Consider the following 17,562-nt stretch of genomic DNA (forward strand, 5'->3'; position numbering starts at 1 on the left):
AAAGGAAGAAAAGAGAGTATTCAATGAAGAATGGGAATTGCAGTATTACGTTGTTACAGTTTGTTGTTTGGTTTTTAGGAGCATTAGCAACTAAAGCCATATTGCTCTGGGGATATGCGGTGGGCAATTCCCTGACCTTTCCGCATCCTCCGTATTTGGTGGGCACAGGCTCAAACCCCGGTCTAATCAAGAAGCGTGTGCTACGCACTGCTGCTCTTGCCCACCTGCTAAGGAGGCGCCGTTGTTACAGTGAACAATAAAATGTGTTTGCTCTGTGATGACATATTGGCAATAATGAAGAAATACAATTCATATGAGCATTATGCCACTCATAAGGACAACAAATATGCTAAACTAGAAGAACTTTGCAAGTCTGCACTTAAGAAAATGAAAGATGGAAAGCAGCAGTAACAACAAGTATTTATTATTTGATCGCCTTGGATAAATCCACCGATATTGCTGACTCAGCACACGTGTTATTTTTTATTAGTCTTATAACTATGGATTTTCATTGTCATGAGGAGTTACTGGTTTTGGGTACCCTTACTGCCAGGACACCTGGAATCAGGGACATAGTCAGGGGTGGGCAAAAGGGCATATGCCCCCCCCCCATCAACAATTTTAAATTAAAGAAAAGGAACGCAGGAGGCGTTCTAAAAAAAATCTCAAAAGCCTGGTCGCGTGCCCCCTTACGATGACAGCTGGATACGCCGCCGCCTGGAATTGACATCTTCAAGGAAAAATTCCGTGAAGCAAAACTGAATTTATGTAATTTAATAAGTGCATGCACAGATGGCGCACCGTCCATGAGAGGAAAACATGAAGAATTTGTTGCATTACTATAGAAAGTATCTTAAATAAAGTTATAGGTATTGTAAACTACATTTCAGCAAATACATCATGACATCGCCAATTTTGCAAAATGCTTCAGCTTGATTATAAAACATTCAGCGTAGAACTGCCATATCATTCTAAAGTGTGCTGGTTGTCCTAAGGGCAAATACTTGTCAAAACTTTTACCTTTGTGAAAACAAATCACAAGCTTTTTTTGAGGAACTGAATGACAGTGTGAACTGTCAAAGTGGAATTCTACAGAGATATTGCATTTTTGTGTGATATAATGTCAAAGTAAAATGATCTGAATATTTTTTTCCAGGTAAAACCAAATCTATATATGATATGTGGCTTAAAATACAGGCATTTTGGAAAAGGCTGACTTTTTTCAAAACCTTGCTTACCCAATCGGAACTTTCAGCTGAACACTTTCCTGAACTGGCAAAAGTAATTAATGAACAGGACACAAAGAATCATTAAGAAATGTGACATGAAAGAATACACAGCTGTTCTACACTCCCTAATTGAAGAATACAACGAAAGGTTTGCTGATTTTGAGACACATGATCTCATACAGAAACTAGCTTCTCAACCACACCTAATTGATATCTCCAAAAACCTGATGACTTACAGATGAAATTAATTGAGCTCTCAGAAGATAATATCCTGAAGTATATTTGACATGAAGAGGGATCCTCTTCAAATATGGAAAAATGCAGTTGAATACCCACATCTACATCAACATGCTCGTTGAATGCTATCTTGTTTTGGCACAACCTACTGTTGTGAATCAACATTTTCATATATGACACAAATTAAAACAAGCTTGAGATCTCAGATGAAAGAACCAAATATCAGACTACTATCTGGCATTAAGAAGTTGCAAGAAAGTCATTAAATGGTTTGTTGTCTAAGTTCATCCATTTTTAGTTTTGTTATCAACTTTGCTAAACAAATAAATGTCGCTAATTTTTTTGTTTAAATTCCTCATAGAATAACAGGTTGCAATTAAAATTGTAAATATGCCTACAAAAATGTAATTTTTTTTGTATATATTTAATTCTCGGCATGCAGCCTAATAGTATCTTGGTTAAATAAAATATAGCCTTCCGATGTAAAAAAGTTCCCCACCTGACTAAGTCAATTCAATAATAATAAGTGTGCCTAGAGTAAACGTAGGTGCCTCCATGGCCAGGTGGGCAGGAGCAACAGTGCACAGCACACATTTCTTGATTACACTAGGGTTCGAGCTCGTGACCACCAAATACGGAGGATGCGGAAAGGTCAGGGAATGACCACCGCATATCACGGGAGCAATATGGCCTTAGTTGCTAATGCCCCTAAAAACCAAATAACAAACAACAATAGAGTAAACGTTGATTGGCAGCTATTTTCATCTTCCAAACTTACCAATTACTCATCCATGTGCTTTATTGATAGTTTAAATCAATAATAATAATAAAATAACATTATGGATATGTGTCATAACACAAGATTAAGGAACTTTGCAAACATACTAAGAGAGCCAGAGTGGAATAAGCCTCGTTATTTTATTAATTTTTTTCCCTCTTTTCTTTTTGTATTAAAGGCTTTCTATGAATTATTACTGTGTCATTTTTAATTGGTGGCACTATCAATTCCACTATTAATAAAATGTCATCACGTCGTAAACAAAAGACAGTGTCATTCAAAGTTCATAAGTTGGTAAATGTCACTTTACCAACTTATGAAGGTAAGTGAAATTAGCATTAGCATAGGCATATGATGCAAGTAAGCAAGCTTATGCAGCATCAGCCAAAAAAAAAAAAAAAAAACCCACTTTCACTTCACCACTCCATTCATTCAAAATACCTGTCCAACTGAGCCTTAAATTTATTTAGGCTATCAACTTCCACAACAACGGATGGAAGTCTGTTCCACCAACCAACTATCCGCTGGCTAAAGGCAAATTTCCACACATCTATCCTATAAATAAAGATTCTTTCCTCAATTTGAATTTATGCCCTCTCAGGTGATTATTCTGAGCAAGAGGAAGAATCCCATCAGTATTGAGCCTGCTCAATTCATTCAAGACCTCATACACCTCAATCAGATCACTTCGCTGGTGCCTAGTCTCCAGACACTGTAATTTGCAAAACTTAAGCCTTTCATCGTAAGAGCAACCCTTTGTTCCATTCCCTAATCTTCTTGCCCTTCCCTGTACTCATTCCAGCAGCTCTACATCCTTCTTGAAATGAGGCTTCAGACCTGTATACAGTACTCAAGGTGTGGCCTGACCATTGCCTTATACAAGGGAATAATCACCTCCTTATCCCTGCTAGAAACATTCCTGTATATTATTGACAAGACACCATAAGCTACTCTTGCCGCCCGTCTGCACTGCTCAGAGAACTTCATATCTGCCTGCACAATTACCCCCAGGTCCTTTCCATTCTCTACCACTGTCAGTGTAGTACCACAGAGTTGATACGTTGCTCTGGGGTTGCTGTTTCCCATATGTAGTACTTTACATTTGTCAATGTTAAACTTCATTTGCCACCTCTCAGCCCATCTGCTCAACCTTTCCAGATCCTGCAGCAGCATAGCATCAGTAGTGTTCTTAACAAACCTGCCAACCTTTGTATCGTCGGCAAACTTGGACATTAAGCTTGATATACCATCATCAATATCATTTATAAATACAGAAAACAATAATGGACCCAACATTGAACCCTGAGGGACTCCACTAATAACATTAGTCCACGAAGAGCAGTGTCCTTTGATTACCACTCTGTTTTTCTCCCACTCAACCATCCCTTTATCCATAGCAGCAATTTGCCTCCAATGCGGCACTGCTCCAATATGTGCAGCAGTCTTTCATGTGCAATAGTATCAAAAGCCTTTCTAAGATCCAAATATATAATATCAAAGTTATTCCCTGCATCCAGTTCTTTTGTGACTGCATCATAGTATCCAATCAAATTGCACAGGCAAGACTTTCCCTTAACAAAACCATGCTGTGTCCGAGCTATAACTGAAATCTTGTCTAGATGATCCTACAGTGCTTCTTTAACCAGTGCCTCCATTAATTTTCCTGGAACAGAAGTTAAACTCACAGGTCTATAATTATTTGTGTCAGCCTTTGATCCTCCTTTGTGAATTGGGGTCATATTTGCACATCTCCAGTCTATGGGTACCTCCCCTGAGTCCAAGGAAGCTCTCATAATTATGGCTAAGGGTTTGCTTACTTCCTTTGCTGCCTCCTTTAATATAACTGGATAGATCCCATCCACCCCCAGGTGCCTTTCTTGTGTTTATCTTCAACAATTTCTCCTCCACTTTACTCTCAGTTATTACAAGATTATCTAGCTTACTGCCAGAGTTGAAAACACCTCTGGCATTCCCCTTGCTGAATATCTCCTCATGTGTGAATGTTGATGCAAAATATTCATTTAGTTTGTTAGCTACCTGAGCAGGATCATTAACAGTTGAACCATTGATATCAAGTGGATCAATCTGATTCATCCCCTTGCTTCTAGAGTTTACATAAGTAAAGAACTCTTTGCTGTTTTTCTTTGCATCCCTTGCCAAAGATTTCTCGTAATCTGCCTTCGCCTGCCTAACCTCCTTTGTAACTTGGTTACAGATCAACTTATATCTATCACAGGCTTCTGTGTCACATGTTAATTTATACGTATCCTATGCATTTTTCTTCTCTGCCATATGTCTCATTAGTTCATCTGACATCCATTTAGGCCTAAACCTTGAACAATATTTCTTAATTGGTATGTAAAGCCTAGTAGCTTCCAAGATAAGTTCTTTGAATGCTTCCCATTTTGAATTTGCTGTTGGTAACATCATCCCCTTGTTGTTCACAAGGGTCATTACTAACAGATTAGAAAGAATACTTGATGAGAATCAACCGAAAGAGCAAGCTGGCTTTAGGACAGGATTCTCAACTATGGATCACCTTCACGTAATATCACAGCTAATGGAGAAAGCAAATGAATATAAAACACCATTATGCCTGGCATTTGTGGATTATGAAAAGGCATTTGACTCCATACAGCATAAGGCAATGTTTCGGGCACTAGAAAGACAAGGCATAGATACTCCATATATTATGATTTTGAAGAAAATATATGAGAGTGCTACATCCTTTATTAGACTAGACAAAGACAGTAGGAAATTTAAAATCGAGAAAGGAGTTCGACAAGGAGACACAATACCTCCGAAGCTGTTTACTGCTGCCCTTGAGGAAGCTTTCAGAAGATTAGACTGGTCGCAGAAAGGAGTCAATGTGAACGGAGAGTACCTAAACCATTTACGATTTGCAGATGACATTGTGGTCATAAGCCACGATCCCAAAGAATTAGAGGAAAATCTTAATCAGTTATGCACAGTTAGTAAGGATTTTGGACTAAAGATGAATATGGCTAAAACAAAAGTAACGATGAACAAGTATGCCAGAGAAAGGGAAATAATGATTGAAGGAGCAGTAATTGAACAGGTGGAGTCATATACTTATCTGGGACAAGTTATTAGCTGTAATAATGATAAAGCCTAGATGCCTTCAAGATGCCTGGTCAGCATGAAGAGGAAAAGACCAACCCCTCCAGCAATATGAAAGCACGACGAAACAAATGGCCCTCAGTCCCCAGCAGCTTTCACTCTCCCTCTTACGGCAGCGAGAGGATTAGAGTGGAAGCAGAGGGTGCTAAGAATCTCTGGGTACGACCAGGCTGCCATGCACGGAAACTGAACTTGGCCTGTTATAACGTAAGAACACTCATCGGTGAAGACAGGATATTAGAGCTGGAAAAGGAATTAGAAAATGTGAATTGGAATATCATCGGTTTGGCTGAAACAAGAAGAAGAAATGAATCACTTATAAGTTTATCAAGTGGAAATCTGCTGTACACCAATGGAAACAGTGAAAGGAGTGAAGGTGGAATTGGGTTTCTGGTCCATAAAGATTTTAAAAACAACATTTTGGAATTCAAAAGTACATCACCAAGAGTGTCAAGACTAATACTAAAGATTTCTAAGAGATACAAGCTAAAGATTATAATGATTTATGCACCAACATCGAGCCATGATGATGAAGAGGTTGAAGAAATGTACACTGAAATTGAGAGTCTTCTAGATGAGCAGAAAACCCACTACACTATTATTATGGGAGACTTCAATGCTAAGGTTGGAAAAAGACAAAACAGCACAGAAAGGAGAACTATAGGAAATTTTGGAATTGGTGAAAGAAATGAAAGAGGTGAAAGACTTGTGGAATTTGCAGAATCTCAAGGACTGTCAGTAATGAACACTTTTTTCAAGAAAAGGGTGAACAGAAAGTGGACATGGAAGAGTCCAAATGGATTAACTACTAATGAAATCGACTTCATCCTCACTAATAGACTTCATGTCACCGTCCTAAATAAGGTAAATGTTGGAAGTGATCACAGAATGGTAAGATGTACACTTGATATAGATGTAGGAAAGGAAAGGAAAAAACTGACTCGAGTAAATAATACAAAGGTCTTTGAGATAACAGAAGAGGAGAAAAAGCAGTATGTACTGGAACTTAAGAACAAGTATGAGCTTCTGCAGACTGCTGAGGACCAAGATATCAACGAGGAATATTACAACTTTTTGAAAGTGATAAAGCCCAAGAAACCTATAGGGAAAAAGAAATCCAAAGAAGAAAAATTAGTCAAGAAACACTTGTCATGATGAACCGAAGACGACAAATGAAAAGCAAGAAAAACACTGACAGGGAGAAAATTGAGTATACTGAGTTATGCAAAGCCATTAGAAAGAGACTCAGAGAGGACATAAGAAGATTTAACACAAGAAAAGTAGAACAAGCATTAAGGGAAAACAAAGGATTTAAATCAGCAGCCATGAGCAGTAATACAGAAAGACAAATGATACTGAAACTGAAGAATAGCGATGGTGTACTTATAAACAGCAGAGAAGGCATAATTCAAATAGCAGAAGACTACTATAGAGAATTATACAAGGAGCAGGGGAATGATGCCAGCAGTGGGGAAGATGGATTGCAAAGTAGCAACACATACGACATACCCAATATTCTTCCTGATGAGGTAGAACATGCATTGAAGAAAATGAAGAATCAGAAAGCCCCGGGGGAAGATGAAGTTACTGTAGAGTTGTTAAAATTGGGAGGAAGAGACATAATACAAAAACTGGCAAGGCTCTTCACAAAGTGCATTAGAAAAGGTGTGACGCCTAAGCAGTGGAATAATGCAATCATAGTTTTGCTGCATAAGAAAGGAGATAAATCAGAAATTGGAAATTATAGACCAATTAGCTTGTTATCCCACATCTACAAGTTGTTCACAAGGGTCATTACTAACAGATTAGAAAGAATACTGGATGAGAATCAACCGAAAGAGCAAGCTGGCTTTAGGACAGGATTCTCAACTATGGATCACCTTCATGTAATATCACAGCTAATGGAGAAAGCAAATGAATATAAAACACCATTATGCCTGGCATTTGTGGATTATGAAAAGGCATTTGACTCCATACAGCATAAGGCAATGTTTCGGGCACTGGAAAGACAAGGCATTGATACCTCATATATTATGATTTTGAAGAAAATATACGAGAGTGCTACCTCCTTTATTAGACTAGACAAAGACAGTTGGAAATTTTAAATTGAGAAAGGAGTTCGACAAGGAGACACAATATCTCCTAAGCTGTTTACTGCTGCCCTTGAGGAAGCTTTCAGAAGATTAGACTGGTCGCAGAAAGGAGTCAATGTGAACGGAGAGTACCTAAACCATTTGCGATTTGCAGATGACATTGTGGTCATAAGCCATGATCCCAAAGAATTAGAGGAAAATCTTAATCAGTTATGCACAGCTAGTAAGGATTTTGGACTAAAGATGAATATGGCTAAAACAAAAGTAATGATGAACAAGTATGCCACAGAAAGAGACATAATGATTGAAGGAGCAGTAATTGAAAAGGTGGAGTCATATACTTATCTGGGACAAGTTATTAGCTGTAATAATGATAAATGGCTGGAAGTCAAGAGAAGAATAAATTTTGGATGGATAGTATTCAGGAAATATAGTCACATACTGAAGAGCAATATCCCAGTTTGTCTGAAACGTAAAATAACGGACCAATGTATACTCCCCACCATGACTTATGGAAGTGAAACTTGGGCACTCACCAAAAGAATGGAAGAGAAGCTGAGAACCACACAGCGAAGAATGGAACGAATCATATTGGGAATAAGACTGTTAGATAAGAAGAGAAACACATGGATTAGGCAACAAACTCAAGTAAAGGACATTCTTATCAAAACTAAAGAACTAAAATGGTCTTGGGCAGGACACATAGCTCGAAGACATGATGACAGATGGACTAAGAAAATAACAGAATGGTATCCAAGAGGAGCTAGAAGAAAACCTGGAAGACAAAGGCGGAGATGGATAGATGAAATTCATGAGTTTGTGGGTAGTAAATGGATGTCCAGTGCTCAAAACAGAAGCAACTGGAAAGTTGCTGGAGAGGCCTTCATCCTGCAGTGGATTGAAAATGGCTGATGATGATGATGATGATGAATGATAAATGGCTGGAAGTCAAGAGAAGAATAAATTTTGGATGGATAGCATTCAGGAAATATAGTCACATACTGAAGAGCAATATCCCAGTTTGTCTGAAACGTAAAATAATGAATCAATGTATACTCCCCACCATGACTTATGGAAGTGAAACTTGGGCACTCACCAAAAGAATGGAAGAGAAGCTAAGAACTACACAGCGAAGAATGGAACGAATTATATTGGGAACCAGACTGTTAGATAAGAAGAGAAACACATGGATTAGGCAGCAAACTCAAGTAAAGGACATTCTTATCAAAACTAAAGAACTAAAATGGTCTTGGGCAGGACACATAGCTCGAAGACATGATGACAGATGGACTAAGAAAATAACAGAATGGTACCCAAGAGGAGCTAGAAGAAAACCTGGAAGACAAAGGCGGAGATGGATAGATGAAATTCATGAGTTTTTGAGTAGTAAATGGATGGCCAGTGCTCAAAACAGAAGGAACTGGAAAGTTGCTGGAGAGGCCTTCATCCTGCAGTGGATTGAAAATGGCTGATGATGATGATGAACATCATCAGTTGGTCCCACTGTATAGAATTTAAATGCTGTCTCAGACCATCGTAGTCGCCTTTACGAAAGCAAAAACCTCTTTAAAACCTTAAATGGTAGTTACCTCTTTAAGTAAATCCCACTTCAGCACACTGTGATCACTGCCACCTAGTTGTTCCTTTATCTGCAAATTCTTAATACACAAATGATCACTGCTGATAATCAGATCAAGAGTATTACTCCCTCTAGTAGCCTCCCAAACATGCTGATGTAGAAAACAATCATCCAATAAATCCACCAAAGCCTTGCTAGTGTGTGAATGACCAACCCACAAATTCCAGTCAATATCTGGGAAATTAAAATCCCCCATTATAAGACTCTCTGATTTACTGGCCCACTCTATTTCCCTGTACAGTTTTTTATTATACTCATCAGAGTCATTTAGCCTATAGCACACTCTATAGCACACTCCTAATCTCAATTTTGATCTCCCAATGCTTATGTCACAACAAACTGACTCGACACTGCACTGTCCAGCGATGTCGACTGGCTTCAATTCCTTGGATTTTATGTGTTTTTTAACTAATTGCATAACCCCTCGTCCCTTTCTATCCTGGCTATCCTTTCTGTACACATTGTACCCCCAAATTGCAGTTCTGCATTCCTTATATCTGTATGACACCATGTCTCTGATATCCCAAACAATATCTGCCTTTGATGTTTTGAGCAATACCTCAAATTCATCAAATTTATTTACCAAACTCCTAGCATGGGTGTACATGCAAGTATACATGCACCTGTTCCTATTCTTAGCTACCCTAACACAACCCATGTGTTTACTTGTACCACAATGACTCCCAGCAGTCTCAAAAATATCCTGCATCTTGTTTTCCAGGCTGCTGCTCATTCTAATAGAAGTAGTGCAAGAATCACTTTCACCTCTGCCAGTGACTACTGTTAATCTGTTAGTCTTGTATCCCCCCAAGCTAGCAGTTTTTTGACCCACCTAACAATGCCTCGATAGCATGAGCAAATATTCTTGCACCCTTTCTATTTAAGTGTATCCCATCCCTGTAGAAGCAGTCTCTCCTGTTAACAAGTACAGACCAGGCTGAAAAATTAAAGCTTTAAATTAACCACTAGGAAAATCTGCAATATTAATTAATGCCAATGTTACAAATGAAAGAAGATACCATGAAATAAATGAAAGAAAATGTTAAATCAGTTGATTATTCATATTAAACATTTGTGTCAATTTTACTATTAAAACATGCAATTACTTATGTGAGTAATTTCTTTATCTTTTAAAAAAATTCCAATATTGAGTAAACCTTTAGATCGATTTGTTTGGATAATTTTGCATTTTTTTCAGCTAATGTTTTTCTTAAACAAGTTATATCTCTAAAACAATGAAATTGTTCTAATTTTCAATATTAATTAATGTCAACTTATAAATGAAATAGCCTTCATTTGAAATGTGGCTTCATACTGATAATAGGTAGAAGAAGGGTTTACCCAATCTTCAAGTTGCACTTAAATCTGGCACGTAAAGAGACATCAACCTGATTCATTCATCTCTCCTCTCAAAAATTTTCAATATATAAGGTTAAATCAATTTTCTTGGAAATTTAAAAAATTAAAACTTTTAAAATCACTGTAATAAACAAATCAAATAAAAATATTTTCAAGTTATATCTTCAAAACAATAAATGAAACAGGATAGGGTCTAATTCAACTGATCACCCACTTTACACATTCAAATGGAATGTGTTTGTCAAATTTGCTAAAGTAAATATAAAAAAAGTTCTAAATCAATGTGATTGGAAAATAACTGCCATTGCAGCAGTATTGTCTGACATTTCGGCAATCCTGGTAACAGGTGAAAAAAAGAGCTCACTGAATCAAGTTGCCTTTAATAAAGGGGCATCAACCTGTAACACTTCCGGTGACACTGGCAAGCAAAGATCCTTAAGGAATGCCAGCTCAGAGGATCTCAGAGCAGTTAAATGCTTAAGCTGGTGTCCCCCCCCCCACTCTTTTCCTCTTGTACATTAATGACCTTCTTCCATTGACTGCAAATCCTATCCACAGTTTTGCCGATGATAGAACATTGCATTCCACTTTCCATTTTGAGAAACCTTGCCCTGCTCGATCAGCTTCAATCTCTTGAATATCTGCTACCAATTCCGACAAAGACAACTTAGTTGATTTCAATCCTTTTAAAACTCAGTCTTGTCTTACGTCTCGCAAAAAGGATTCTTCTGCTCCTATGCTTATCTTTGGTGACACTCCAATTTCTAGGCAAAATGATATATCTCTTTTGGGGATTACCCTGACTTCCGTTTAGGCCTAAACTTGGGGATTACCCTGACATCCATTTAGGCCTAAACCTTGAACAATATTTCTTAGTCGGTATGTAAAGCCTAGTAGCTTCCAAGATAAGTTCTTTGAATGCTTCCCATTTTGAATTTGCTGTTGGTAACATCATCAGTTGGTCCCACTGTATAGAATTTATTTTCTCTTGGCACAAGCACATTACAAATATTGCTCCCTCTGCATCAAAAAAAAAACTTGGTTTTCTCTTTTGCTCTCGGCATTACTTTTCTTCCAAACAGCTGTTCACTCTGTACAAATCGCAAATCTGCCCTACCATGGAATATTGTTCCCACATGTGGGGTGGTGCCCCCAAAACCTCTCTCAGGTTTCTAGATTCCATTCAGAAGAGGACAGTTAGGTTAATTAATGACTCCTCTCTAACAGAGTCTCTCCACTCGCTGTCTCACAGACGTACTGTTTCTGCTGCATGCCTTTTCTACAGATACTTCCATGGGCACTGTTCTTCTGAATTGGCTTCTATAATTCCCACTCCCTCTTTCAAAACAGTCCGAACACGTGCCGCCACCAGCCAACATCCATTTACTGTCCAACTTCAAACTCACAGAACCAACTTTTCATATTCCTCGTTTATTCATTCAACTGCAGTTTTCTGGAACAACCTTCCTTCGTACGTATTTCCTGAAAATTACGGTCTATAGAAGTTCAAGTCTAATGTCAACAAATATCTTCTTTTGTATTCTCAACCTCCAACCCAAGCACGGTACTAAGTACTATAGGTTCTAATACCTCTCGTGTTTAGGGTTCTCATAAAAAAAAAAAAAAAAATGCTCATAATACTTAAATATCATTAATAAAATAATAAGTACAACCCAGGTGTGCTGATGAAATGATACAAATACATAGTGGATCATTACCATGAGTGTTCAGTTGTTTAACATACCTAGTGTTCTATAGATAGTATGAATTGGGATTCATGAGACCACTACCATTACTTCCAGTTATCTAAAATCTGCAGCCTTTTTTAACCTGTTTATTAGCATGTCAAGCTTTTGTAAATGGGATAATGATTGCTAAACTGTTTAAATTTCTTCTGCATGGTTTGACTGGATGTGCAAATGACCCTACCATGAATCATTCTCATGTACATTCTTGATAATGTACTATGGTCACAATGCCGAAATAGCATCTATCAGAATTTCCTAACTGGATATATCTTGCTTGAAGATGATGAAGGCAATGAATACACTGGCAAGTTAACATGGTCTTCAAACTTTTGCACCAAACAGATATGTGCCAATTATTTTTCTGCTACAAAACTCTGCTGTATACCTTGCTTTCTTTCTTTATTCTCACCTTAGGAATATGTGCATCTGCAGTCTGAGCCACTTTTTGTTGAACAACATTCCTCTTTGGATAAGATGGCAAGGGTTTATGTTTTAGCCAGTGCATGCACCCATAAGTGCACACGAAAGCAATTTGCAGTATTAGATTCTGTCCTTGTTGGAAATCAAACTATTTCTTCACAAAGACATACAAAAATTAAGCTCCATGGATAATTAAATATTGTTTGTTTGTTATTTGGTTTTAGGAGCATTAGCAACTAAGGCCATATTGCTCTGGGATATGCGGTGGTCATTCCCTGACCTTTCCACATCCTCCGTATTTGGTGGTGACGGGCTCGAACCCGGTTTAATCAAGAAGCATGTGCTACGCACTGCTGCTCCTTCCCACCTGGCTACGGAGGCGCCTGATTAAATATCACATGCCATATAACTGACATTTCAGAAAGTGAACATACAGAAAACAATATGATACATTTCATATTACATATTTTTTTCTGTAAATACACAACAAGAATACATCACTTTTCTTCTTTCTTTCAATATTGTTTAAAAACCTACCTTCAATTATGTCTTGCTTCATTTTATTCATCTCTTTCCTGATCTCAACCATAATTTCTTGTTTTAGCTTCTCCATGTCACAAGTCTCTAAACAATAGCCTCTAGCATCACCATCTCCAGTTGATCCTAATCTCTGCCTGTGATAAAATATATATATTTTTAACAATTATCCAAAATATCTAATTCAACTAAATATCTAATTCAACTAAATATTTTTTAATATCAATGTACAAACACTGTTACATATTAATGTTTGCACATTAATTTAACATTACTGCTTTCATTAAAATCTTTTATTTAATTGTATAAAGTAACACAAACTGCTAAACAATATGAATAAATAAGACTACATCAGAAGAACTATATCAAATATAAACAGATAGTTTCCTTACTTTTTAAACTGCAAAAAAAAAAATTATGAAATTTTCTATATTTATTTATCACAGAATTTAATTGACTGATATGGATTTGACTTCTGCAGAACACTGGCCAAGCTGGATTGTAGTTCAGTATCCTGCAAGCTTTGTAGGCTCATGTTTTTTTTAAAAATTATAGGGGCACACTAAATTTACAAAACACACTTGGATTGCATCACATGGAATTTCTTACCAAATTCAATAAGACATTTTAACGATATTTGCGCATACAAAATACTGTTATTTATTACAGCCAAATTTTAAAAAATGTTTTCAATCATTACTGTTAGTGAAGCACTGTTACATGTTTTAAAATGTATTACAGTACTGAATATGGGATACAGGATATTGAATACTTTGTCCATTGCCTTTTTATTTACCTAATTGTTATTTTATATTGTACTTTATATGTAGTCTTATAGTTATAGTTACGCTAGTTATTTTTATTTTTAATTTAGATAAAGAGTTTTTGTAGATTACCACTTAATATACGTAAAACCATTATTTCGTTTGAATCTTGCAGCCATTGTTTTTGTATAGAGTAGAAGGAAATTCAAATTTTTTAATTGTGGTAACTAGATAGCTCTAACATATAATTATATAGTAATACGTATCACTGCATTTAGGATTCTATTAGATTGCGTAGTATTGACAATTAATTAAATTTATTGATCTTATTAATTTAAAATATGCCCCAGATGGGCCGACCGGGCTAGCCGAGTGGGTAAAGTACCTGCCCGGCAACCCAAAGGTCGCGGGTTCGATTCCCGCCTCGGGCTTGGATCAAAGTACTGCAAAAACCTTGGGAGGTGCAATATGGCCACAGAAGCCGATGCGCCAACAACTACCAAATCAAAAAAAAAAAAAAAAAAAAAAAATGCCCCAGACTAGAGCAGCAAGGCAACGGATACGAAGTGGCAGGAGTGCTGTGACTCGGGGGAGAACTGAGGGGGGCGATTTTCCAATGCATCACAGCCTAAAAAAAATGTGCAACTTGTGAAATGTTTGCTGAACTCTCTGGAACAGAACATGATCTGGCCAAGGAGGATGTCTCTGTGTGTGTGCCAGGTGCAGAGAGTGTCTAGAAATTAGGCATCAACTTAGTGTTCTACTGGGCGTCTATGAGAGCATGAGGTGTAGGGTAGATGCCCTCGAAGAAATTAATGAGGGGGCCCGTCAAGCTGTCAGCTGCCCAACCCAATGCGAGAGCTCGCTCCTAGGCATCAGGCAACATAGCAGCAATCTCCAAGGCAGTCTTCAATCTCCAGAATGCACTGGTTCCAAAGGAACTAGTTATTGTTGGTGACTATTGTCAGGGAGACGGGGAACATATTGTGTACAAAGGATAGATGGAACAGGACAAGGGTATGTCTGCCAGGGGCAAAAGCTGATGACATTGTAAAGCATATATCATCTTTTAAGGGCACCAAAGGTGATATTGTTGTACGGATCGGCACCAATGACATTAAGAGCAGGAGATCTGCAGATTTACTTAACAAGTACAGGTCAATGTTGCAAAAAAGTTGTGAATCACGGTTAAATTTGAAAGTGTCTGCAATTCTGCCCAGACACGACAGGAGGGAGTACATGATTAGAGCCTTGTTAATCAATTCGGCCCTGGAGGGAATGTGCAAGACTCAAGATGTAGAATTTTTTCAGAGTGGTCTGTGCTTGTTAACAGGAGAGACTGCTTCTACAGGGATGGGATACACTTAAATAGAAAGGGTGCAAGAATATTTGATGATGCTATCGAGGCAGTGTTAGGTGGGTCGGAAAACTGCTAGCTTGGGGGATTCACAGACTAAAAGGTTAAAAGTAGCCGCAGGCAGAGGTGAATGTGATTCTTGCACAACTTCTATTAGAATAAGTAGCGACCTGGAGCGAGGAGTGCTGGGGGTTTCAGGGACTAATGGCAGTCATCCTGAAACAGGTGGGTATATGGGATGTGTCAGGGTAACTAGGAATAGGTGCATGTATACCAATGCTAGAAGTATAGTAAATAACTTCGATGAATTTGAAGTGTTGGTCAAGACATCAAAGGTGGATATTGTTGGGATATCAGAGACGTGGTGTCACACTGATATTAGGAATGCAGAATTGGAATTTGGGGAGTACAATGTGTACAGAAAGGATAGGAAGGGAGGAGGTGTCATGCTGTTAATTAAGAAAAACATAAAATCAAAAGAAGTGCATCCGGTTGATATAGATGAATAGTGCACTGTTGAGTCAGTTTGGTGTGACATAAGCACTGCAAAAGCAAAAATAAGAGTAGGAGTGGGTTATAGGCCTAATGACTCGAATGAGTACAATGAACAATTGTGAGTGGGCAAGTAAATCAGAATGTCTTATAATGGGGGATTTTAACTTCCCAGATATTGACTGGAACTTGTGGGTTGGTCACTCACACACTAGTAACACTTTTGTGGATTCATTGGATGATTGTTTTCTGCAGCAGCATGTTCGAGAGGCAACCAGAGAGGGTAATACTCTTGATCTGGTTATCAGCAGTGATCATTTGTGTATTAAGAATTTGCAGATAAAGGAACCACTAGGTGGCAGTGATCACAGTGTACTGATGTGGGATTTACTTAAATATACATAATTACCATCAGGGGTAAAGGAAAGGGTTTTTGCTTCCGTAAAGGTGAGTACAGTGGTCTCACACAGTTTTTAAATACTGTACAGTGGGATCAACTGATGATGTTACCATCAGTAAATTCTAAGTAGGAAGCATTCGAGGAATTAATTGTGGAAGCTACTAAAAGTTTCATACCTATTAAGAAATATTGTTCAAGGTTTAGGCCTATCTAAATGGTTATCAAATGAACTAATGACTCGTGACAGAGAAGAAAAATGCATGGGATGCATATAAATTATCAAGCGATTCAGAAGCCTATGGCAGATATAAGCTAGTCTGTAATCAGGTCACAAAGGAGGTTAGGCAGGCAAAGGCAGATTACAAGAAATCTTTGGCAAAGGATGCTAAGAAAAAAAGCACGGATTTCTTTACTTATATAAACTCTAAAAGGAAGGGGATGAATCTGATTGGTCTACTTGACATCGATGGTTCGACTGTTGATGATCCGGCTCAGATAGCAAACCAACTGAATGAGTATTTTGCATCAACATTCACACATGAGGAGTTATTAAGGTTTGAAAATTGCAAAAGGTTATCATATTGTAGCATGGTGCTTAACGATTTTGTAATAACAGAGCAAAGTGGAGGAGAAATTGTCGAAGTTAAGAAAGGCACCTGGGGTGGATGAGATCTATCCAGTTATATTAAAAGAGGCAGCAAAGGAAGTAAGCAAACCCTTAGCCATAATTATGAGAGCATTCTTGGATTCAGGGGAGGTCCCCACGGACTGGAGATGTGCAAATGTATCCCCAATTCACAAAGAGGGATCGAAGGGTGACACGAGTAATTACAGACCAGTTAGTTTAACTTCTGTTCCGGGTAAAATAATGGAGTCACTGGTTAAAGATGCATTGCAGAATCATCTAGACAAGACTGCAGCAATAATTCAGACACAACATTGGTTTGTTAAGGGAAAGTCTTGTCTGACCAAGTTGATTGGATACTATGATGTGGTTACAAAGGAACTGCATGCAAAAAATAATTTTGATATCATATACAGGGGTTACATTCCTGAGAAATGCCATGAATACCGAAAACGCGAATACTGAGCTATGGCTCCCATAGTAATAAAGGGGTTCCGTTCCAAAGTATGAAATATATAAGAAAAACTAGTCTAAAATTTTGTCTATGTATGTATTATATGTATCTTCATAATATGACTATGTACATAGACAGTACATAGTGAAATGCAAGCATATGGCATCGAAATGAAAATAAGAAACAATTTAATATTAAATGTAATATTTATTAGAAATTTCAAACAAATATTTGAAACCAGTGCCTTTGCTAGCTAAAAAAATTATCCCGCCAGTGCTATCACCAGTTT

The 17,562-nt window shown here is 37.7% G+C and overlaps 1 protein-coding gene across 1 annotated transcript in view; it reads right to left on the reverse strand.

The window, feature by feature from the left end:
- ena (ENAH actin regulator enabled) overlaps positions 1 to 17,562 on the reverse strand; it is a 189,697-nt gene that overhangs the window by 8,430 nt on the left and 163,705 nt on the right. Inside the window, exon 10 of the mRNA XM_090370151.1 lies at positions 13,182 to 13,318. Coding sequence (XP_090226277.1) covers positions 13,182 to 13,318 — 137 coding nt within the window. The remainder of the gene's footprint in view (positions 1 to 13,181; positions 13,319 to 17,562) is intronic.

This window comes from Mastigoproctus giganteus, chromosome 3, assembly GCF_048544385.1.
Source record: "Mastigoproctus giganteus isolate SK-2022 chromosome 3, ASM4854438v1, whole genome shotgun sequence".
NCBI classification, from domain to species: Eukaryota; Metazoa; Arthropoda; class Arachnida; order Uropygi; family Thelyphonidae; genus Mastigoproctus; species Mastigoproctus giganteus.